A 22,495-nucleotide genomic window follows, 5' to 3' on the forward strand; every position below is an offset into this window, starting at 1 on the left:
ATCTTTGACCCACTTGCTTGACATGGAAAGGGTAACACACATCGACGTTGAAGCCCGAGGGTTTGAACGTCTTTCTTGTCTGACAAATATTTCTGTCACATAAATAACTGACTAACTATTTTAAACAGTCGGCCTTCGGACGTCCCGTCCAAAATGTCAGCTTTTTCTTCTCCAGCAAAGCTCAAAAGGTAAAAAAGAAACATTGGAGGAAACCGGCTTCAGTTTGGGTTTCACTGCAAGTTGGGACTCGTGTGGCTGCTGATATGAAACTAGTATGGGTTCAGACTATGTGCGAGTGTGTGTCTGCATTTTTCACACATGTGCATGCACGTGGTGACTCACTCGGTTCCTTCTCATCGATTTTCACATCATGTGTCTTGATCAAAGTTCTTGTCGTCCTTAATTAATGACCTGTTCAATGTTCGCAGCTTGCCGCCATGGCTACTAAAAACACCCGAGTAAGCAGGTTTGCGGGTCAACTGTACAAAACCTAAAAATCGCCCACACGGCGGCACAATTCTGCATCGCTGCGCGTTTTTATTTCAGAGTCGCAGCGGTGATGATGTGGACATGCACGGCTGCTCATTCACACTCCGACTGAAAGCTGGTTTGGATGCACCCTGCGACAGTCTGCAGACTCACAGGAGAGCGATTAATTCATGTCGCGCTTGCAATCGTGCAGAAGGAAGGCTTAGTGGTTGGATATTTTCTCTACGCTCTAGAAGAAGCTCTGTGATCAAACAGTGTGGCCTGAGTCAGAGGCCACTCTGATGGCTCACACTTTACCGACTGACAGTTCAGAACCGTTCCCCTTCCTGACAAGCCCCCCGCCTTCCTGGCAGCCAAGGTTACTGGCCAAGTTCGGCCAGTAACCAAACATCCATTCCAGCAGACACTTGAGTACATTCACATCCCTCCAACTATGTATGTGTTCTCTCACAGAAGGGCTTCATTTTCCCACGTTGTGTTGCTCTGAAGTAAAGACAACAATGAGCAGTGTCGTTCAACGGGAACTTTTTTTGTTCAGTCTCATTAAATCCTAACAAATGCTTTACCGGACTCGGCACCTGAACTAGTGCCACAAACTCTGAAGAAATCAAAACACAGGTCCCCATGACAGAGAAAATGTCATGTTTTGGGAATGCGTGAATATGAAATCCGAACCAACTACAGAAAGCATCATCTATAACACAGAGCATGGCAAAAAAAAAACACAACTGACAAAATACTGTCACATCACAAACACAAGGTAGCTGGTTATGCACGCCGATGGGCGAGGCAGCACTGTGGTGCGATGCTAGATGGAATAGACAACCCCTGAGTGCATTTATTTTCTGCACAGGTATGTTTGAAAACATCAGATCCCAGCAGACTGAATCCAAATCCAGTAAACCCAGGAGCAGTTCAGCTAAAGTCACACAGCCTGTAGGAGTGTGTGTGTGTGTGTGTGTGTGTGTGTATGTGTGTTTCTGTAGACGTGACCCACTGCGGTTGTGCAAGCCACATTTTCTTTTTTAGCGTACATAAACATAGTTGAAGCAAAATAACGCCGCTGTGACTTTCCAGGGCTGACCTTGAAGAGAACAGAGTCCCCAGAGAAAAGTGATGGTTTGAGATTTACAGGATGAGGTTTTGGAATGTTTTTTTCTCCAACACAACGGAGGTGAGTGGAATTCAGTTTGCAGTTCTTACAGTATGAAGCTGTTGGAATCATCTGCGTCAGCAGATGGGCGGATTTGGGTATCGCCTTTAACATGGTCTACTAACATACATACAAACATACTAACTATGTAGATGATCCAAAAGACTAGCATGTGTAAAAAAAACTATGTAACCTCAAGGCTTGTGAATAAGGCAGCACAAACAGAATGTGTGTGTGTGTGTGTGTGTGTGTGTGTTTACAACTCTGCGCGGATTAAAAGCAAGTGGTGGGGAATTCCACCGAAGGCCCACCGAGCACTCGGATCCCGCAGACATTTTACTGCAAACTGGGAAGTCGTGGAGCCTTTCACGGGAATGTCCCAATCGCCAACGCAGGTACCCGACGCGTTCACATCCAGCTGCGCGCGCAGCTCCAGGTGAAGTTAAAGTTAGGGACGTACGCAGCCTCGTCTAACATTAAATACACACACGCTGCAACACAGAGCAGCATGCTAGCGCAGCTCGACTCGTAAAAAAAAAAGATAAATAAACATTCTCTTTTGATTCGTGACGACTAACGGGAAATTCCATCACTGCAGTACAGCGAGGACCACCACGCTGCCTGTGCGGAGAGTCGTTACCGCCCAGCACCCGGTGGGGGTGTCGTCGTTGTCCCCCCGGGCGTGTTTCCTAAAGCTAGCTAACCGAAGGAGAGACGCCTACCTGCTTCCACCGTATCCGACAGGTCGTGGTTGGCGGCCGTCCGGGGAAACTCCTTCAGTTTTCGGGTGCTGAGGTTGAGGGCGCCGCTGGCCGCCGCCTCCTCCAGCGCCCGCTCCAAGCCCCGGTTGGGAGGCGGGTTGGCGCCGCCGATGTGCGACTGGGTCGACGGGGAAGAACCGAGCTGGGAATGAGGAGCGCGAGCCGACTCCGGTCCCAACGTCGCCATAGCAGTGCTCCACCTCACCGCGGCTCCCTGTGCGCGTGCGTATACGTCGGTTGTATCGAGTGCGGCGCTAGCTAACGGTCGGGCAAAAACAGCCGTTACACCGACTTCTTCAGGCGAGCCGAGCCGTGCCGCGTTTCCTTCCTCGATGGTAGCCGTCCGTCCGTCCGTCCGCGCGCGCGCTACGTGAAGCGTCGAAAGGAGCGCCGCAACGCGACATCCGGTTGTCAGATTTCAAAATAAGTGTCCCGTTCCAGCGGCTGCGGTCAAGCTAGCACTAGAAAAAACACAGTGCGCAATATTCCAAGTGTTCCGCAGTGCGAGTCTGTTTCAGGAATTACGGTAAGAGGGTGTGAGAACTGACTTCAAAATAAGAGCTCCTATTGCTGCAGGTAGCTGGTGAAACTTAGTTAGCTAGTCTAGACACAGATTTAGGCCAAATATGTGTGATTCAAAGGGAAATGCCCCCTATATGCATCTATGACGGTCTGTGTTATTTATTTTTGTATTTATTTATATATTTATTTCTGTTTGTTGATATATTTAACACAAGTGTTCTCTCTCTGTGTGTGTGTGTGTGTGTGTGTGTGTGTGTGTGTGTGTGTGTGTGTGTGTGTGTGTGTGTGTGTGTGTGTGTGTGTGTGTGTGTTTTCAGGCCTCCGCTGCTGAGTATGCAGGGAGGGACATCACATTCGCTGACATAGAGATTCACATGATCCCAAAGAGGAGGGGATGGGAAGCCGGAGTACGTGGGAATTGCGATCAGTAGCATTGAAGGCCTGAACAACGTAGACTGGGTACGAAAAGTATCTTTTTGGAAATAATTCACATCAGTTTAGTCTGCTGGCATAGTTGCTTTGGTGACACTACAGCACTGCCTGCTGTTGTCTGAAGGTAGTGAATCCAATCTTGAAATCATACACAACCTATTTTTTCCAATTGCCAATAAGTGGCTTTAATAACGTTGTTCTAAATTGTCATATAAGGCTCTTGATATAAGGCTCTTCAGGGTCTGGATGACATATGAGCAATTTAGAACAGATTAGAGAAAGTACTGCGGAGTTGCAACAACATCCCATCTCATGGCGCATGTGTGTTAGTGAGAATATATTTTTGGGTGTGTTATTGATAATCTGTGGAATTGTACGTGTGTAATTGAATGTATATGAATGTATACATATGTAATACATGCATATCCAAATCAACTCATTCTTCCCGTTTCCAGAATGTTTAGCTGCGAAAACAGTAGTGGGCTTAAAACAGCAGTAGAAATGCCAGCAAACAGTGACATCTGCTGCACGGATCCATTCATGCAGGATAGGAGTGGAAAATAAACGCATATTGATATCGTAGACTCCTGTTTGAACTGAGGAAACGTACGTTTTCTGCACAGTTGCTACACAAGTGCAGATCCTTTCGTGAGTGGAAAATAAAGTTTTACAGAAGCTTTACTAGTAAGTGTATATTCATGCATTGATACTGGAGCTGATTGTGATAATCCTGTTCCTTTTAGGAGCTCATAAACCAACAAACACTGATGCGTCATAACAGAAATTAACATGCTATCAGGTAGAAATCCAATGCTATTTGCTGTAAAAATAACTCTGTAATTCTCAATACTTTTCATTCTTTTCCATTGAAGAGACTGTGTGTGTGCACGGGGGTGTGGGTGCATGTGGGATAGTAAAGAGCTGAGTCAACTGATTACATAACAAGCTTGTATCAGCAGATAAACGGTGGGGATCACTGATCGCAGTATGTTTGCCATGACACAATGTGCAAACTAGCCCACACTGCAACCTGTATTCTATATGTAACCCAAAACCACATGTCACCTGCCAAACAGCCTTTTGTAAAATTAAAATGTCTTATGTCCACTTCAGCTATTTTGAATTTATTTCCATTTCTGTGACAGTAAATTGAACAAACTGCTTTCATTCTGAGTAAAACTTCCTCTTTCTCTCGACCAGCTGACAGCTGCGGGGACAGACATCAGTCCACTTAACATTTCTGCTGATTAAACGCTTTTCGCTGTTCCAACGATAGTTTCTGTTCGAGGAAGATGCACCACTATGACCTTTGAACATGAAACTCCCACTGGAGCATTTTTTGTGATTTTCTCTCATCGTTTTCATCAGTGCACATTTATACAACAACAAAATTACACTTTTTATCCACAGAAGAAAATCATCAAAAGTTAAATAACACATTTTAAAAAGCATGGGTTAGTGCAGAGTGAATACACTGCCCGTCATACTAAGTCATATTTCTAACATATTATTCTTTTTGTTTTGGGGTTTAATTACTCCAGCACGGCTCAAAGCTGTTTGGCTCCTGTGTTTTCAGCAGAAACACTGCTGCTCACCCACAAAAAGTACAAACCACCGTTAAATACAGGAAGTGTCGTTCACCAACCGCCTCGCTTCCTTACGAGGCGCACGTCAGTCCTCCTGGCCGCTGTCAAGTCACAGCTTTATTCTGAGGGATAACAAAACGGTGAGTAGCTTGGTTTAGTCTGCGGTTCTTAAGACTTTGTACTTGTGTTTCGGACAGTTTTGCTCTGTTCTCTCGGCCGACACGCCGACGTGTTTGTTGGTAACAACATGATCAGATAATCACAGCCTGCGCTCACACAGGAAGCTTTGAGCCAACCAGCCTCTTCAAGAGAGACGAGACGACTTGTTGAACACTGTTCCTTCCTAAAAACTCTGTTTTCAGTCCAAAGTACTATTCAGGTTTTCCTTTCTTCTTTCTTTTTAAATGCAGGTTTTACCTAAGACATTGTTTAAAGGATAATATTGTGTCTTCCAGTTGTAAAGGGTGGTTAAAAGTGATGAATCTCTTATGGATCTATTAATGTGCTGATTGATTAGTTACTGGTTACTGGTAATTAGCTGCATCCCAGCTACTGACCTCAACAGTTCTTTATGTTGTGAAACCACTATGAACTTGATGTACATTGAGTGATGTGCTTATGTGCTCACTAGAAAAATATGGGAATGTTTAAATTTAAAGGAATTTTAAAAAGCCAATGAATCATGTGGCGGGAGGGGCAACGTAAAACTACTAAATCTATATCTGCAAGTTGAGCTGCTGTTAAAATTACGCTACGTAGTTTCATATTTGTTGCATGAAACCAAATAATAAAATAAAATCAGTTAATAAGATAACATGAACGTACCCGTAAATATAACAACGTGTTTTAGTTTTACTGTCAAGCCGTACAGGTCGTCACTGGAAATCAGCAGACAGTTAAATGGAGGTTTACTCTGCATCGACCTGTCAGATGGGGTTTGGACATCGAAAAACGTTTTCATATTGCATTTTGGAATTTGTAAAAACACTATTAAGGAGCCAATATTAAAATCGTAGACTCCTGTTTGAACTGAGGAAACGTACGTTTTCTGCACAGTTGCTACACAAGTGCAGATCCTTTCGTGACGCCACACGTTCTGATAAATGTCAGTGATTTTGTGTTTTGCGCCATACCAAAAACACGCCGTGTATTCCTAAAATAAAAAAAACTTCTTCAACTTCCTTTCAGTTTTATTCTAATCTCCACATTTCTTGTTCCGAAATGGCCTCATGCTGATTTCCACCAACACGTCCGGTCTGATCTTTTCTCCCGTGTTCGGTATCACTGAGGGCAGTAAAGTTCAGACTTTGACTTCCAAGAACCTTCAAGTTGTTTTATGGTCGTATTCAGAATATATTAACAAGCAGCAGGAGCTGCAGCAGCACTGATCAAACTAAAGCCAGCAGTTATCGCCAGTCGTCATTTTGGGGTTCTTTGCGTTGGTAAAATCTCTACGGCTGGTTGCTTTCTTCTCATGAAGTTTCCACTGTAGCTGATGTCTGGCAAACGTTGCCTCGCCTCTTCTGTGCAGATGGAAAGCTGCGAGGGCCCGTCCTTCTCCCTCCACACACCCAGATACATCAGCTGGTGCGTAGACTCCCCCGTACCTGCGACCACAGGTGAGGTCCACCGCCCGCTCGCAGCAGCTTCCAGAGCCTCAAGGGCTTCTTAGTGTTATTCATCTGGTTCCAACAACAGCAAGAAAGACCCTCCGCCTTCTCCTCCTTCTCTCTACAAGTCGCTCCAGAAGAACATTTAAGCCACAACCGGCAGCCGGCCGGTTCAGGATCAGTTCCGCTTCTCCTCCTGTCGCCACCGGAAACCGACGCCACGTTCTCCCGTCAACGACCGCAGGCGGCGTTCACAGAGCGGAGTGGCGGGGGCGAGGATAATGATGATGATGATGATGGCAACGAGGAGGGAACACAGTGGAGCAAAGAGGAGGTGGAGGAAAAAACCTTCTTCCTTCCCAGGAGCAGTCCGGTTATCTCCAGACGCCACAGGCCCGTCTCGTGGCACGGAGAGGACACCGGCATGTCGGCCCCGTCCAGGTGACATGACCGCTTCTCATCGCCCCTCCACGTGCATCTGTCTGCTCTTTCTGTTGTCAAAGGAAAACATTGCTTCAACAGAACGACGCTTGGCTGTTCATCCAAGAATCCTCTTTTTGCGTCTCCATTTAGGTGTCAAATCCTTATAACAAAATGATGATAAGGCAAACAAAACTAAAACAGCCTATTTATTATCTGTTTGCTAATAATAATATGTTGTTTCCTTTTTAATGAATATATTTTTTATTCAAGCAAGATTTAGAGTCATCCCACATTATGATAATTTCATTCATGGAAATCTTTTTAAATGTTCTCTTTTTGTACCGTGTGGCCGTCGTGTGTCGTCGCTGTTGTTCTTTCACAGATGCGTGATTTCCTCTAGCTTGGACTCCCCGACTCCTGCTCCCGTTTCGCCGACCGTCCCCAGCACGTCCGCTGGACAGCGGGCCAAGAAGCCGCTCTGCCCGCCTGCCTCCTCGCAGCTCAACCGCCTGCTGGGCCCCTGGGCCCGCCGGCCTTTTGGCGGGCAGCAGGGATTGGCTGAGGGGGACGAGGGCCGGGGGCCGACCGGCTGTGATGCCTCGGACTCATCCGGTAGGTTTCATCGTTGCAGGTGTACCAGCGGAGACAACGAGGCTTCATATGCTCAGAGTCCACCTGCTTCTGGTTATGAGCTCATTAAAACGCACGCTGTTGCTGACACTGTCTTGCAGGTATTTCTCCCCAAAGTAGTGAACAAACTGAAGGGTTTAAAGTTAAAAAAAATCCTCCTTTGAGGACTGTGAACTAGAAAGACTAGTTTAGACATTTCAATGAGCTAAAATGTCACCCTCGTGGGGACGCCAGATAGGGAATTAATGAAGTGAGAATGATTCATCCTCTGATTCATAACGTATCAAGTTAAATATATAAACAATGGTTCTAGAGAGGTACAATCAATCCCCTCCCATTGGAATCTTCTTCTCTACCAACACACATTGTAGAAATTAATTCCCTTAAATGTTGATTTAACTATAAATAAAAGTTGAAGTATTATTTCTACGTATTTGTTTTGCCAGTCCCTTCAACCTCAGCAGATCATAGCAAAGAGAAAAGGTGCAGCCGCATCCCAGAAGTCCCTGCAGACATCTTTAAGACCAGTTGTGATCTGGAAAAGGTGCGTTCAATCAGTTACAGTAGTTTGGTACTTCAGAGCAGCATCAGGGTCATCGTGTCGCAGGGGGTAGAGTGGGTGCGCTGGGAACGGCAAGGTTGGTGGTTCGAGTCCCGGCTGCCCCAGTTGAAGTGTCCCTGAGCAAGACACCTAACCCCTAATTGCTCCCCGGGCAAAAAGCCATGGGTTTAAATTGTAATGTATGTCGCAATGGATAAAAGTGTCAGCTAAATGACATGTAATCATTGATGAAACAATTAATTGGATGATTTAAATTAAGAGAGATTTTTAACATGGCTGAATATTCATCTTTTAAAATCTCTGCATGAGTTAAAATGACCGTCTCATCTGACTCCGACGATAAACTGTCAGTTCGTCAATAATGACGACAGATCTGATTCAACAGCGTCTCTGTGTGTCTGTGCAGGAGAACGCTCATTTCGTCGTGGTGGACTTGATGCTGGAGGTGCTGGAGGGGGTCAAATGGACCCTGAGCTGCGATCGACGGACCTCCACGACGGACGGGCGACAACACGCGCACGGCAACACGTGCACGCACAGAGACGCGCCGCCGCGGGGCCACAGGCAGCGGTGTGAGGCAAGCAGACGCACACGGACCTGCAGGGCTGCCGAAGAGGACGCAGAGCATCACGAGGATGAACATACGCCAAAGACTTTCTCCATCCTCTCCTCGGACAGTGGAATCGAAGGTAAAATTCAAAAAGGTGCATTTCATACATGAACAATAGACCAGGTGTGATTCAAATAAAGCACTTTACCTTTGTGTCCTAACATTAAGTCACAGTTTGAGGATTAAATGTAATGTGTTATATACTAAGTGTGTCACATATTCCTTTTGAAATGTCAGTAAAAACATAATACATAATTTAAATGAAAAAATATGTATATGAATCGAAACAAAAGCTATAATAGTATTACTAAATATGGGTACTTCTTCCTCTACTAATCACTGCATCCTCAGTACTTTTAAGCAACTAGAAGAATTTTGACCTTTAAGTCAGACTGTTTCCCTTTGTATTAGAAGCACGTTTCTCCAGCTGACCTTATCGACTTGCTTCTCACATCATTTCATCGTTCCCAAATTTCCCTGTTCTAGTTTCAGAGTGTGGAGACGACAACACGCCGACACAGACGGAGTCTCTCAGAAAGTAAGAGCACCCGAACGACTCGCCGTCCGTCCGAGTCTGCACCTGTGTTCAGGTTCTGTGAGTCCTGAGTCCCTCTGTGGTGTCCCATGATGCAGTGCGGAGTCGCTGGCCCAGAAGCTGGTGCTGGAGTTCAGGAGGAGCTGGCTTCCTTCCTGTGAGCCTCGCCGTGGACGGCAAAGCCTCCGCAGCTCGCTGCAGGAAGTAAGAATACGTCAAAAGATGCACTTCAGCAAGTGATGATTCTTTGTTACACTCTAAAAAATGTCTACGTAAATTAACGGGAACTTACTGGCAGCAAGGACGCCAGGAATTTACTGTTATTGTAAATGTTTTTTACACTATGCTACCGTAAAATGGATTACAGTGAATTGGCATGAACATTACGGTCAATGAACGGTAAAAGGGTGACGGCTGGCGTCCTTAATCCAGTGGCTACTGTAAAACAAACCAAAATAAAATATTTAGAAACACTGTCATTGGTAAAATATTAAAAGATCCAAAAGATGAGGAAGACAACAAGATGTAAGGAAAGAGAATGTTAATCATGTTAAGCAAATAACACTCACCAACGTTCCTTGTAGAGACGAGGCAATGAGAAACTCCTCCGATGGTGAACTGCACAGGTGTTCTGGATGAACTGAGATTACGTGTCTGACGTCACGTGACGTTCAGGAGCAGTCGGTCACGATTAACACTCAAATGACTTTTAGGCAATGAACACTTTGAATAATACAAATATTTATAATCTTTACATTCCTGCCACTGAAACGACGGCGGCGCATGGGATAGGGAGGGTGTGCTGTGCTGCGGAAGGTCAGCGGTCCAAATCCTGGCTGTTCCGAAGTCGAAGTGTCCCTGAGCAAGACACCTAACCCCCAGTTACTCCACATAAAATTATGTCAAACCATGGGCGTTTTGGATAAAAGTGACAGCTACATGTATAGTAATGTCCTGTAAGTCAAAGACATCGTTGTATATCATGAGAATATACTATCTCATTATGATGACTTACAGGACCTGTTTTTCAGTGGCTGACGTGGGCTTCCATACATTAACCTACAACAGATGTAGATGGATTGTGCTTCACTGCACTTGTATGTGTATTTCCACCACATCATAAAATATATGTAACATGCAGTTGAATTACGGTAGTCTGCGTAAATTGACAGCTTTAACTGTTTATTCATGACATTGGCCGTTAATTTACAAGCAAGGGATGGAAATTTAACTGTATGTTACAGTTATTATGACATACTGTGACATACTGTAAGACACCGTAAATTTACAGCAATTTGTTACAGTGTAGATCTTCCACTATCTCCTTCTCCCATTGTTTCTAGTTCCACAGAATGGGCGCCTGTACAGTATATTACCCCCCTTCTTTTCACAGGTTAATTTGACATTTTCTTGCCAGTTGCCAGATGGCGGAGGTGTGGCGGTGAGCAGCCTGGCAGAGGAGATCCGACTGAGGACCAGGATGAGAGGATCCCAGAGCTGGGCCCCGCCACGCTTCCAGATCATCTTCACGGTTCAGCCCACCAACAGGTACTTATGACGTCTCAAACGCACTGGATGGAAATCCAGAAAACAGAATCCAGGTGGATGGATGGATGGATGGATGTGGACCTTCACATTCTACCGTTTCCTTCTCCAGGCGCAGTGACGTTGTGGCTCTGCAGCACTTCCTGTGCGCCGGCTGTGGGACAAAAGCGGAGCCGCGTGAGTATTCACAGCTCGCAGAACTCACCGCTCTGGCTTCAGTGGAGTAAAATCTGAAAATAGGGAACATCTGTGCGTGTGTATGATGTAAAATACCTGGATCCGTTGCCCCTTAGTGGCCATATTTAAAAAAGATAACTCCAGTGCACGCTTGGGTACGAGAAGTGCTCATATTCTGACGCTCTCTCTCTGCCACCAGGGTACATCAAGAAACTGCGGTATTGTGAATATCTTGGCAGGTACGTAGCACCCGTACAAAATATAATAGCAATCACACACAGAACTGGGGACCAAAGCCGTCACTACTGCAAGCATTAATAAAAGACACAAAAATGCATCCAGCTGTTGGATTGTCGATTAATTCTGATTATTTTGGCAGATATTTCTGTGACTGCTGCCACGGCGGCTCTGAAGCCGTGATTCCCGGGCGACTTTTGTCCTGCTGGGACTTTGGACGGTAATAAAAACCTGAATAAAGCTACAACTATTAGTGCAGCTGACCGATACTACTGTCCACAATGTCGTAAACGTGCTAACAGTATTATGGATTTGAACACAGTAATGGACATGGTAATTGTCATCCTGAGAGCAAGTAAATACCGTTTTTGTATTATTATACATATTGCAGATACCCTGTGAGTGATTTCTCCAAACAGCTGCTGGACTCCGTTTGGCATCAGCCTCTGTTCGACCTGACACGCGTCGGAAAGACGCTCTACAGCAAAGTGAAGGAGCTGGACAAGTTCAGGGTGAGTGAAAGAATTCATCATTAACAACATTAGCTCTGTCATAACGGTTATTATTTGTCTTCCCAACCTGTTCGCAGAGGCCTGCAGATAAAGCAGCTCATGTACCACCAAGTTACTGCTTTAGTATTTCCATATATTAATACTTCCACTTTGTTTAGGGTCACTTTACATTTTTGTACCCTTCTCGTGTCTCCTCCAGGAGCTGCAGGGACATCTGATGAGCCTCAAGAAGCTGCTGTCAACCTGCAGGTTATCTGGACGGTACACAGAATATTTATCAGATATTCACTGGATTAAACATAATGCGATTGCAGACTTTAAGAATCAACTCAATATATATGAATTTTATTATTAGTCGAGTGGCAGCAGCAGAACTCACAAAAACATGCAACATCAGAATGATTAGAAAGGTGATTAATCACATTAACATCCTAAATTCAGCGCTTTGGTGGATTTTTATTGAGTATCACATGGTTTTTCCGTCTCAGGGTGACGGCTAAGTTGGAGCGGCTTCCAGCTCACCTGATGGAGCAGCCGCACCTCTTCTCCATGGATGACCTCTCCAGGGTGAAGAAGGGTCAGCTTGTGGCGCAGACCAGAGCGCTGCTGCTCACCGCCATCGACCACGTCCGGAGCTGTGAGGTCGGTCCCAGGCGCTATGAGGAAACACGTGTAGCATGTACCTCGTTCTACAATCTTCACGATGCGTGACGCTGAATGTCATGTTCATCATTGGCCCAAATGTGAGACAAAGACGCAGCAACTCAGGACTGAGTTCTCACATGAAAGTGAAATTTCACACTGAGCTGAAGACCAAAAAGTAGAAAGTAGACACCTGTGGTGTTTGATAAAAAAACGACCCAAATACTGACGACGGGATTAAAGTACCTGACCAGAGAAGTTGGCATCAAAACACCCCCAAATTTCCAAAAAAGTAGTTGTAAATAATTGTAATTAATTCAGTTTAAGGGATTTGTTTTCAGTTTTTGACATTGGAGACATTGAAAAACATCAGTCTTAACAGTCTGAAATAGAAGATTTATTAATCAAATGTAATTTTCAATGGATCGTTCCACTGGTTTGAAGTTGCTGGGACTCATTTAGAAAAATCAATGTTATAGTTGGTGTCATGTATTTTCCCTCGAACCGATCAGGATTCACACAAACCTTTAAATCCCACCGTGAGCACTGTTAGTGGGATGTTATTAATAGTTAAAGGATTGTTAGGGCTGTGTCGTGTTCTGAACTCAAATGCAAGGACAGGAAAAGGTTAATGCCCTGCTAGGCGTTTTAATGGTCCGAAAGTCCAGTTATTCTTACGGTACATTTATACATCTGAATCCGGAAGAGTGGTCAGCGTCCCGCCGTGTGTCAGTTGGTAGCCAAAACAATAACCCAGACAAGTGGCGACGGTGGGCGACAGGCAACTGCAGCTCTGTAATGAGGCAAAAAACAAGCAATCAGAATGCCAGCCAGCTCGTCACCAGGATGGAAAACACATGAGGAGGCCTTGCGTGTCTAAGTGACAGGGTGACGATTGCGCAATGGATAGCGAGCAGGGACTCCAGTGGCAGAATGCGGAGGTGGCGCTTCTGAAACCGTAACAAGGATAGGTTCGACCTAAACACTGTATTTTACCAATTCTTTTGACTCTTTCCACACAGCTGTGTCTGGCCCGAGGGTTTATCTGTGAGTTCTGCAGAGAAAGAGACGTCCTCTTTCCTTTTCAGGCGGACATATGTAGGCAATGCCCAGGTAAGCAATGCCATATGATTAGTCTTAAAAAATGCTGAATAAAGAGCTGATGTTGTAGAATAAGGCCAATAAAATACACTGAATATGGAATATAATTTGTATTTGCATTTAAACGAGTGTGTGTGTGTGTGTGTTCGTCCTGAGTGTTACGTCATCCCGCCAATCATGGGGAGGCACTGTGCACGCTAGGCAGGGGGGGGTCAGGGGAGGTGGGTGTTCCCGTGTTTTGGTATTGAAATGACTTCCGGTTGATAACAGTTTGTTGAGTAATGTTACGGCATGCCGATAGCGTGGGGCTGTTCGATAACTGTTGGTACTGTTAATGAATAAAAGGATTCCTGCTCCAACGTCCATTCGCCTTCTGAGTGAACAACTACGCCCGGGATGCTACAATATATTGAAAGTATTATCCAATTTATAAAAATGTAATTAAAAAAAGACATTATTACGTCCATCGGGGGCCTCGACAGTCTGAGGTCGTATGTTCTTTGCAACAGAGACTTAATTTCAGACCAAAATGCTACATTCACTGGTATTTATAGAGACGGTGCAGAAATGATTCCCTTGCTTGTCTTTTTACAGTGTGCAAGACGTGCTTCCACAAACACTGCTTTGTGCTACAGAAGTGTCCGAAATGTGCACGGATCCAATCACGGAAAAAAGTTGGTACAGAGGGATCCACGAAGTGACATCGCAGCACAAACCGTCAGCTGCATGACGTCTGCCACAGTTTCTCTTAAATTGAACAAAGGGATTATTTACTCATCCCCCCTAAGCACATAAGAGTATCTTAGTTTCTATATTCAGGGATTACAAAATCGCAATGTCTGGATCCATGGCATATTTCCTGTGGAAATAAACTATCATGAGTTTCAAAATTCTTGTTTGGTATGTGGTTTCTCAGAGTAACACAGATGAAGTTCGTAGCACACAAAGTCCACGCAGTCTCACAGCAAAACGTGTAAAAGCTACGTTGTTTAACGTGGTATTCTCACGCTCTTGGGGAGAAAGCGTGACGATACAACGTTTTAGTTGCGTGACTATCAACTTCCCCTCAACTAAAAAAAAAAAGAAAATGGCGGACTGTCTGTCTATTATCTGTGAAAAACACAGTATTTTAAGAAAGCATCAGCATTTGTATGCATTTCGATGGCATTTCTAGTGAGAAGTATGCGTTATATTTTCTGAATCTTCTATCGGAGAATGTAGAAGACCTTCCGTTTATTAGTCTAGTGACGTAGTTGCAAGGCAACGTAAATGAACGGGCCAAAATAAATGTAGTTTTGTCACAATTTTGGGGCTAAAGCGTGAGAATACCACGTTCCACAACGTAGCTGTTACACGTTTTGCTGTGAAACTGGGTTCACAAAGTACACCATCTCTGGACTTCTTCATTCATCTGAATGTAGTCTTTGATGGTCAAGGTTGCACATATATTAATCAACTCATTCGCAAGGTCGCAAACGACCACGTCCACTTGGGTGGTAAATTATTTAATCACGGAGCAACCTAGAAAGTGTTGATGTAATACAGCGATATAATACATTCAGCCTTGTGGTAGCAAAAAGGAATTGATTTAAAAAACATTTTTCAAATTAAAAACTTGAGGTGGATGTTGTGGTGACTTATTGAGCAGAAAAGAAACAACTGATCCCTCTAGATCAGTGTTTGTTTGTTCATTCAGGGCCCATGAGATTGAATTGTCTCTATGGGCAGCATTTTGCTGCCCATTAGTTGCTGCTAATGGCAGTGTGTCTAAACCCCAAAGACGGGAAGCTTGTTCACACCTGCGTGGATTAGTCAGATGATGACATCGCGCAATCAGAGGTGTCGGGAAAAACAAGCTTCTATGTGTCAACAAATGATGCAACTATTATTGAACAGCAAAATGAAACCGCGACATAATGGTATTATACATAACATTTAATCAATGTGTATTTTTCTATGATAACGGATGAAGCGAGCATGTGTAAAGTGAGCGGGGCCCATGTGAATTTTAACCATTTCTGATTCAGATTTGCTTTTTTCAGCACTTGTTTATGAGTCTGGGCCTCTTCTGTAGCCTTTCCCATCTTCAGTTTTGCCTCTTGGTTGGCGTGTGACGCTCTCACTTTCGCAGCTTCAGCTTTTTCCCGAACACGAGCCACCCTTGACGAAGAGGCGCATGTCCTGCATCTTTTAGCGTTGGATACGGACGATTCTTCTTTTGCTTCCATCTTGACCACTTGAAACATCCAAAAACTTGCTTTTCCACTGCAACGTTCTCGTGCAGTGTTCGTGCTCATTAAACATCCCCAGCAAAGACAATACTGACACCAATTACCGAACCGGAGGTGATGCATGGTGCACAGGAAAGATAACCTAAATGATCTAATTAGTTTTGTTTTGAAAATAAAATCAGAGAATGCCTTAAAGGTTACACACTAATCATGGCGGCCGCTTACACTACTTCCGGGTCACTCAGAAACTTACACTCTCCCGCTTTTCTGCATGGACCTCTCGACATGTAAAAATACTCTTTAAGATCTCGGGCTGCATGATGGATTCTGTCTGAATGTAGCCAAGCTGCAAACACCAACAACAAGAAACTGGGGTGCAACCATCAGTTTGAACACTCATATAAGCTGAGGGTAACGCAAGAAGCAAAGCTGTGTTTTGAATGACCTGACCTTCAGGGCAAAACGCACCGAGGCCCTCGATGGAGGCAGGTTTTTGTCTTGTCTGGAGGCACAAACACTACGGCACACACGACATAAGCTTTATTACAATCGTCATGTTTATACATGACATTGACCTTTGCAGTCAAGGGTTTTAGGAGTAGAGGACTGTGATTACTGGGATATCCAGGATATCAAACGCACACAACAATTAAGAATGTTCTGCATGGAAACTTGCTCAGCGAGTGATGAAGATGATGGCGTGGTGTGCAGTCCACTGAGGAGGGTCATCGTAATCCATCAGAGACCGACCCAGAGCGGCGGGGAGGGAGTTAAGAGGATGCGAGAGGGGTGAATCCGTCACACGTCTGCAGAGGATGGCTGAGCACGCATCGCAGCTCTGCTTTCCACAACTCCTCAACGTCTCCTGCAGGAAGCCCAGCGTGCTTTGGAACGACGCCGTGCTGTCTCTCGCTTTGATGTCCGTCTCTGCGCTCACTGTAGCCCTCAACCTGGTCGTCATCATCTCGGTCTCCCTCTTCAGGCAGAGTTTAAACCCTCAGCAGAATCTACAATTTAAGTTTCATGAAGATTGAGCAAGTTGTTAAACTGTACAGTCTTTGAATAATGAGTGTTTTAACGTTTTAGTTGTCTTACGTGTGCTTTTCCTCCTTTGACAAGTCAAACTGCTCCCTATGACGGGTTAGAAAAGCAGTGAACAGCTACTATATATTAGGAGGGTTATTATCTTTGAGTGGGTGGAACAGTTGAATATTGCCACGCCAGCAGCTTTTATAGAAATATTTGTCAAATGTGATTTTCATGGTGACTAAAACAATTAGAAGTGAGTTTTGGTGTTTTTGGCCTGTGGATGTGAGGGCTTGTTACTTTAAAGACGCGTTTCTCTTTCCCACCAGGCACCTCCACACACCCACCAACATCCTCATCGTCTCCCTGGCCGTCTCTGACTTATTTGTGGGCTTCCTGTTGATGCCGGTAGAAATCCTCCTCAGAGTCTCCTGCTGGTTTCTCGGTGACTTTGCGTGTGCTTTGTTTAATTATGTTACCTTTATCATTACGTCCGTCTCAGTGGGCACCATGGTGCTCATTTCCCTGGACCGCTATTTGTCCATTTGTGAGCCTCTCCATTATGCCACCAGAGTCACAGTGAAAAGAGTCAGATGTTGTGTGTGCACCTGTTGGCTCTGTTCTGTCTGCTACAGCGGCGTATTTGTAAAGGATGGCCTGACTCCATCTAGCAGGTACAGCTCCTGCCACGGAGAGTGCTTGATTGTCATCGACTACGTCACAGGGGCCGTCGACCTGGTTGTGACGTTCGGTGTCCCCGTCTCTGTCATCGTAGTTCTGTACATGAGAGTGTTTGCCGTGGCTGCGTCCCAGGCACGTTCCCTGCGCTGTTGCTTGTTACTCTGCAGACCGGCTCCTGAGAGGCCAATAGACTGTAAAGGTACTGCAATTAAAGTTTTTCATTGCATTCAACCTAAAATGCAATGATGTATTTTCCTCAGTAAAGTGTGTAAAAAACAGTAAGTCTCTGTGAATCTGTCATGCAGACAACTATCATAAGTCTGAACAAAGTTTGAATGTGAGGGAGGTTTTCAGATCAATAATTCAAATATAGAAGGACAACAACATAGGGTAAGAAAAAGTTCAATATGTGTAAATTCTTCTGTTCAAAGTTGTGCTTGGGTTTTAGAGTTTTATGTAAAACAGGAAAATAAGTATACAATTATTCAAAGTTCTGCTTCGACATTGTAGCTGGTTTGGAGGAGAAACTTTCTTATTGCTGTTACATGGCAAAAAATACTGCATCTTGTAAACTAATTATTTAAATAAAGAATATTTGAAAAAATTATATGTTAGCTCAGTATTTTAATCATTTTCAAAATGTACATTATGTCAGTTTTCCATTAATGTACCAAAATATGAAGCTGTTGATTTTTCCAGGACAGGAAATAAGCAAAGCAGTATAGATAATGAGGTGCATCACAGAGGAGTTAATGGGAAACTTTCACCCAAAACTCAAACGTTAAAATTAGAATATTTTTTTCTGCAGACAGTAAATATCTGTTTAATATGACATCAAAGTAGGAATGAATGTGTTGTGGCTGATGGCTGACATGGATTATTATCACTGCTTTCTGCCACTAGAGGTCACTGTTATCTCTCTCTGCACAGTCAACAAATACCTGACACACTTCACATCATTTGTTTACTTGAGTTTGTTTACTGTTTTCAGTTCAGTTCTGGGACAAGTTGTCTCCTGTCCAAGTCTGTCCTCTGGCCTTTGAAGCACACACCCCATTCTGGCACAAAACAAATACAGGGGGAGTGCAATTTTGATGGATTTGCTTTTTTTACAGCGAAGGTTACAACATGTATCGGTCAGTTTGAACACTGATATCAGCTGAGGTTAGTGCAAGAAGCAATCTCACACCGCTTCGCTCAGTTTGTGAAAGCCAACTGTCTTCATTTATGCAATGTTCTCGAAATACAGCTTCCTTTATTCCGTGAGTATCACGGTACCAATATACAAAGCGTATATGTCACAATATTGTCCTATACACGGTCAAAAAACTGTGCAGCTCCGCTCCGCCACTGTCCTTTACCAACCACCGCAAAACCTCTCATCACGTACAACTGGGTGACGTCAGTGCGCAACCCGCGTGCATTTTTATACACAAACAAATGACAGTGACCCCCACAACGGTGAAATTAGACACACACATGATCTGATTAACTGAACATGCAACTGCAACACAATACACATTTTGGCTCCTACAACACCGGCCCCCAATTGTTTTAAACAATTAACATTGTAGAGTGTAGAGATCATCACGGTCGAATAATCCAGGTGGTAATGCAGGTTTTCCCTTTAGCAGCAAGAGATGGTTTGGCGTCAGGGCTTCGTCTCTTCCCTTCTCAGAGAAATCCACCAAGTCATCGAGTCTTGTTACTGAGATGCAGTTTGCTGAAACCTTACATGGTTTTCCCCTTTGTTGGCGAGCAGTACTTTCCTTTAATGGTCCGTTTACAATCCACCCCAGCCTGGTTCTTGCGGCGTAGGGTCCATCATTGACACTATTCACCACCTACCATGGCTCCATGGCCTTGTGTGCGTTAGCTCCGATGAGCAGTCCCACTTCTGCATTGATTACAGGAATGCTCACGTCCTTAAGGTGAGACCATCTTTTCAAATCTTCCTGACGTGGAATGTTGTCCGTGCCTACAGGTATGTTTTTTCTACTAAAGACGTTCGGGAGCTCAATGAAATTGCCCGAGTGACTCTACATATTTTTTTTTCTGCACGTACCATTGCACTAGTGACTGCAAAATCCAAACTGTTGTCCGTATTGGCGGCAGGTTTGCTTTCCTGTTCGATTGCCACGCAGAAACTCTATTTTGTATTTATGTGTCTTCCCTCTTAACCCGTTACATGAGTCTAAACATGCATGGGTTTGTCGTAACAGTATCTGATGGAACGCTTTGCATTCTTTGCTCACCGTCCTCTGTAATGTCTTCAAACGTGTGGTCAATGTGCCTTGCACTTGTTTTAAATGTTTTCTTGCTTCTCCAATCCTGTATCTTAGTCTCTGTGTGCACACATGGACCTGGTTTAATTGGTTGGCCATCCCTTATATCCCCAAATATTGGATGCATAGCGATTTTTGATTGTCTACGGATAAAACCATCAAGGTCTTTAAAGTTTACTTTTATGTTCTGCTGTTCCTGAATGTCACAAACCATTTGCCTCCATCTTTCTCTCAGCTTGTAAGGCAGCTTGGTGGCCACGGCTTTCATACTGGCAGAACAACTCATTTCTTCCATGTGGCTATTGTCCATCATGGCGTTGCAGCATCCAGTAAGGAAAAGTGAGTAGGCGTTTAAGGATTCCCCGTCCTCAGGTTTAATAGGAGCCCAATTTAAGGCTTTGTCTATCAGGATCAGACGAGTTGTTTGTAGGGAATCAAAAAAGGTTTCCTTACTTGAAGAGAGCAGGAGGATTCCCTAAGGCTGGACAGTAACTCAAAAATATTTTTAGACAACTAAAAACAAGTTGTGGGCATTTAACAAGGTAACTAAGGGTGTCCCAAAAAAGAGGCGACAAAAGATCTCAAAAACCAAAAAGGATTAACAGAGGTAGAGCATCTAGAATCTCACATGGCTAAGCTCCAGGTGGCAAGTTCCAAGAATCGGCAAACACAAAGAAACTCAGGTGGCCTTTTAAAGGCTAGAAAACAAGGCAAAGGTGAACACAATGAAAACAATCAAGACCACACACATGTGACAGGATAAACTGGATCACTGAGGACCCCACATGGTCCTTCAGGGTACTGCAGTCCTAAACCCTGACATTTGTCTATGTAAGTTCATGCTCATTTCCAAACTGTTCTCTGAGAAGCTGCTTGGCCGTATTATATCCTTGCGCGGGCTCCATGTGGAGACAGCTTCTAGTTAGCTCTCGGGGCTGCCCACTAGTAAACTGCTCCAAATAGTAGAGCCGATCCTTGTTGTTTTCAGTGCGGTCCTCTACTCCATGTTCGATGGCCCTTATGAACAGATGGTAATCAAGCAGGTCTCCTTTAAAGGTGGGAATGTCCATTGGTGGCAGAGTTGATCCTTTATGGTGCTCCATCATTAGTTCTGAAATGTTAGCTTGCTGCTGCATAACGCTACATAATGTCTCCACAACGTTGCTGCTAATGTCAGCGTTCCTGTGCTGCTGCACCGTACGACCATATTTGCTTAGCTGTGGGTTATGGGGATGGACTGGACCAGTCTCCCCATGACTGTGACCCGCATGCCTTTCTTTTACGTCCCTTGTTCCTTGTGTTGACTCTATAATCGACCTGTGCCCAGATTCAAAGTCTTCCAACACTTTAAGCTTAGCATCTGAAGTTGCTAAAGCAGTGTTTAACTCCAACTCCTCTGTTTTTGCCTTTAATTCAGCTTCCTGCCTTTCCAATTCCTGTTTTTATTTTAATTCGGAAACCTTAGCTAGTATTTCAGCCTTTCCACCTCTGCTTTAAGGCGCATAGATGACACTGTGGATGAGACAGCACTACCACTTTCAGATGCGGGTTTCCCACTCTTTCTGCTGATGGTAGACAGTATTGCAGATATCCTATCTGATGGCTTGATTTCATTATAATGTAATAGATTTGCTTGTTCATCACGTTCATCGAACACCTTCAACCATCTTTCAGTTTTAACAATGAAAATGTTTGCCTCGTGTTCTTTAGGTTTAAACCAACACTGCTGGTCTTCCATAAATTCCTCTTCAGTAAGGAACCGTTTCAGAGCATAGTTTATCTCAACAAAGTCACCAAACAACTCCCTATAACCATTGCTCAGTTTTTATGCAATAATGCTATGGTAATGCTTTCTATTTCCCTCCTTTTGCCTGTGAGCTGAGCTAGCTTACTCCGCCTTTGCTGTATTAGTTTATTCCTTGCCTCATCTACAGCCTTTTCTGTCATCTTCACTTGCCTTTTACTTCTGGCTGCCTCTGGCTCCTGTTGGTCCATTATAACAATCCAATGAGTCCTGCACAGTATCACTTAGCACAGTTACTGCACCTTATCCATGTGCACAGCTCCTGTAGTCGCACTACCGAGTAACGTTCCGCAACCATCGGCGCGATGCAAGCTAGCTTAGTAGCGTTAGCTTACCAGAGTCCGTCCGAGACTACAGGCTGGTAACTTGCGTCGCAGTTTCCTCTGGTGATCGATAATCCAATATTATCCCGGCGTTTACTTTTCCGCGAAGAAGTTTTTTCACTTGACATGTGGTTTCTTCAGGCAGTAGGGGACCGTAAACGTTGAGTTGACGCGTGTTCGAATTTGTTTCTTTTGTTTGTTCTGTTTATTTTTTATTAGCAAATATCTGTTTAATATGACATCTAAGTAGGAATGAATGTGTTGTGGCTGATGGCTGACATGGATTATTGTCACTGCTTTCTGCCACTAGAGGTCACTGTTATCTCTCTCTGCACAGTCAACAACCTGCCACATTTCACATTATTTGTTTACTTGAGGGCCTGTTTTCAGTTCAGTCCTGGGACAAGTTGTCTCCTGTCCAAGTCTGTCCTCTGGCCATTGAACCACACACCCCATTCTGGCACAAAACAAATAGAGTGCAATTTTGATGGATTTGCTTTTTTTACAGGGAAAGTTACAACATGTATCAGTCAGTTTGAACACTGATATAAGCTGAGGTTAGTGCAAGAATCAAAGCTGTGTTGAATGACATGACCTTCAGAGGGAAACACTCCAGGC

At 44.3% G+C, this 22,495-nt stretch overlaps 2 protein-coding genes across 10 annotated transcripts in view; one reads left to right on the forward strand and one right to left on the reverse strand.

The window, feature by feature from the left end:
- The window catches only part of lrch1 (leucine-rich repeats and calponin homology (CH) domain containing 1), a 44,368-nt gene extending 41,486 nt beyond the window's left edge, over positions 1–2,882 (reverse strand). For 4 of the 7 annotated variants that reach the window (XM_078090441.1, XM_078090440.1, XM_040202491.2 and 1 more), the window contains exon 1: positions 2,365–2,882. In XM_078090441.1, coding sequence (XP_077946567.1) covers positions 2,365–2,590 — 226 coding nt within the window. In that variant the 5' untranslated portion in view covers positions 2,591–2,882. The remainder of the gene's footprint in view (positions 1–2,364) is intronic. The other 3 variants (XM_078090439.1, XM_078090438.1, XM_078090442.1) reach the window with 2 other exon arrangements.
- Positions 2,367–14,417, forward strand: rubcnl (rubicon like autophagy enhancer). Of its 3 annotated transcripts, none has more exons than XM_040202494.2 (18): positions 2,367–2,929; positions 3,243–3,384; positions 6,475–6,562; positions 6,682–6,994; positions 7,359–7,588; positions 8,053–8,150; positions 8,575–8,857; positions 9,265–9,316; positions 9,412–9,517; positions 10,731–10,861; positions 10,971–11,035; positions 11,235–11,274; positions 11,415–11,492; positions 11,664–11,784; positions 11,984–12,045; positions 12,273–12,426; positions 13,449–13,539; positions 14,122–14,417. In XM_040202494.2, exons 3-18 carry the CDS (start codon positions 6,475–6,477, stop codon positions 14,226–14,228), a joined length of 2,019 nt encoding a protein of 672 aa, XP_040058428.2. In that variant the 5' UTR covers positions 2,367–2,929; positions 3,243–3,384; the 3' UTR covers positions 14,229–14,417. The 3 variants fall into 3 exon arrangements, with proteins under 3 accessions (XP_040058428.2, XP_077946569.1, XP_040058427.2); XM_078090443.1 differs by having other exon boundaries at positions 2,489–2,625; XM_040202493.2 differs by lacking the exons at positions 2,367–2,929; positions 3,243–3,384 and adding an exon at positions 4,972–5,083.
- Positions 14,418–22,495: the final 8,078 nt, after the last annotated feature.

This window comes from Gasterosteus aculeatus, chromosome 16, assembly GCF_964276395.1.
Source record: "Gasterosteus aculeatus chromosome 16, fGasAcu3.hap1.1, whole genome shotgun sequence".
NCBI classification, from domain to species: Eukaryota; Metazoa; Chordata; class Actinopteri; order Perciformes; family Gasterosteidae; genus Gasterosteus; species Gasterosteus aculeatus.

Bases quoted from the DNA above. Each gene is read 5' to 3' on its own strand.
- rubcnl (XM_040202494.2), top strand. From the start codon at position 6,475: ATGGAAAGCTGCGAGGGCCCGTCCTTCTCCCTCCACACACCCAGATAC. The intron at 9,317-9,411 runs GTAAGAGCACCC...CCCATGATGCAG, and splicing joins CAGACGGAGTCTCTCAGAAA to TGCGGAGTCGCTGGCCCAGA. The intron at 12,427-13,448 runs GTCGGTCCCAGG...CTTTCCACACAG, and splicing joins ACCACGTCCGGAGCTGTGAG to CTGTGTCTGGCCCGAGGGTT.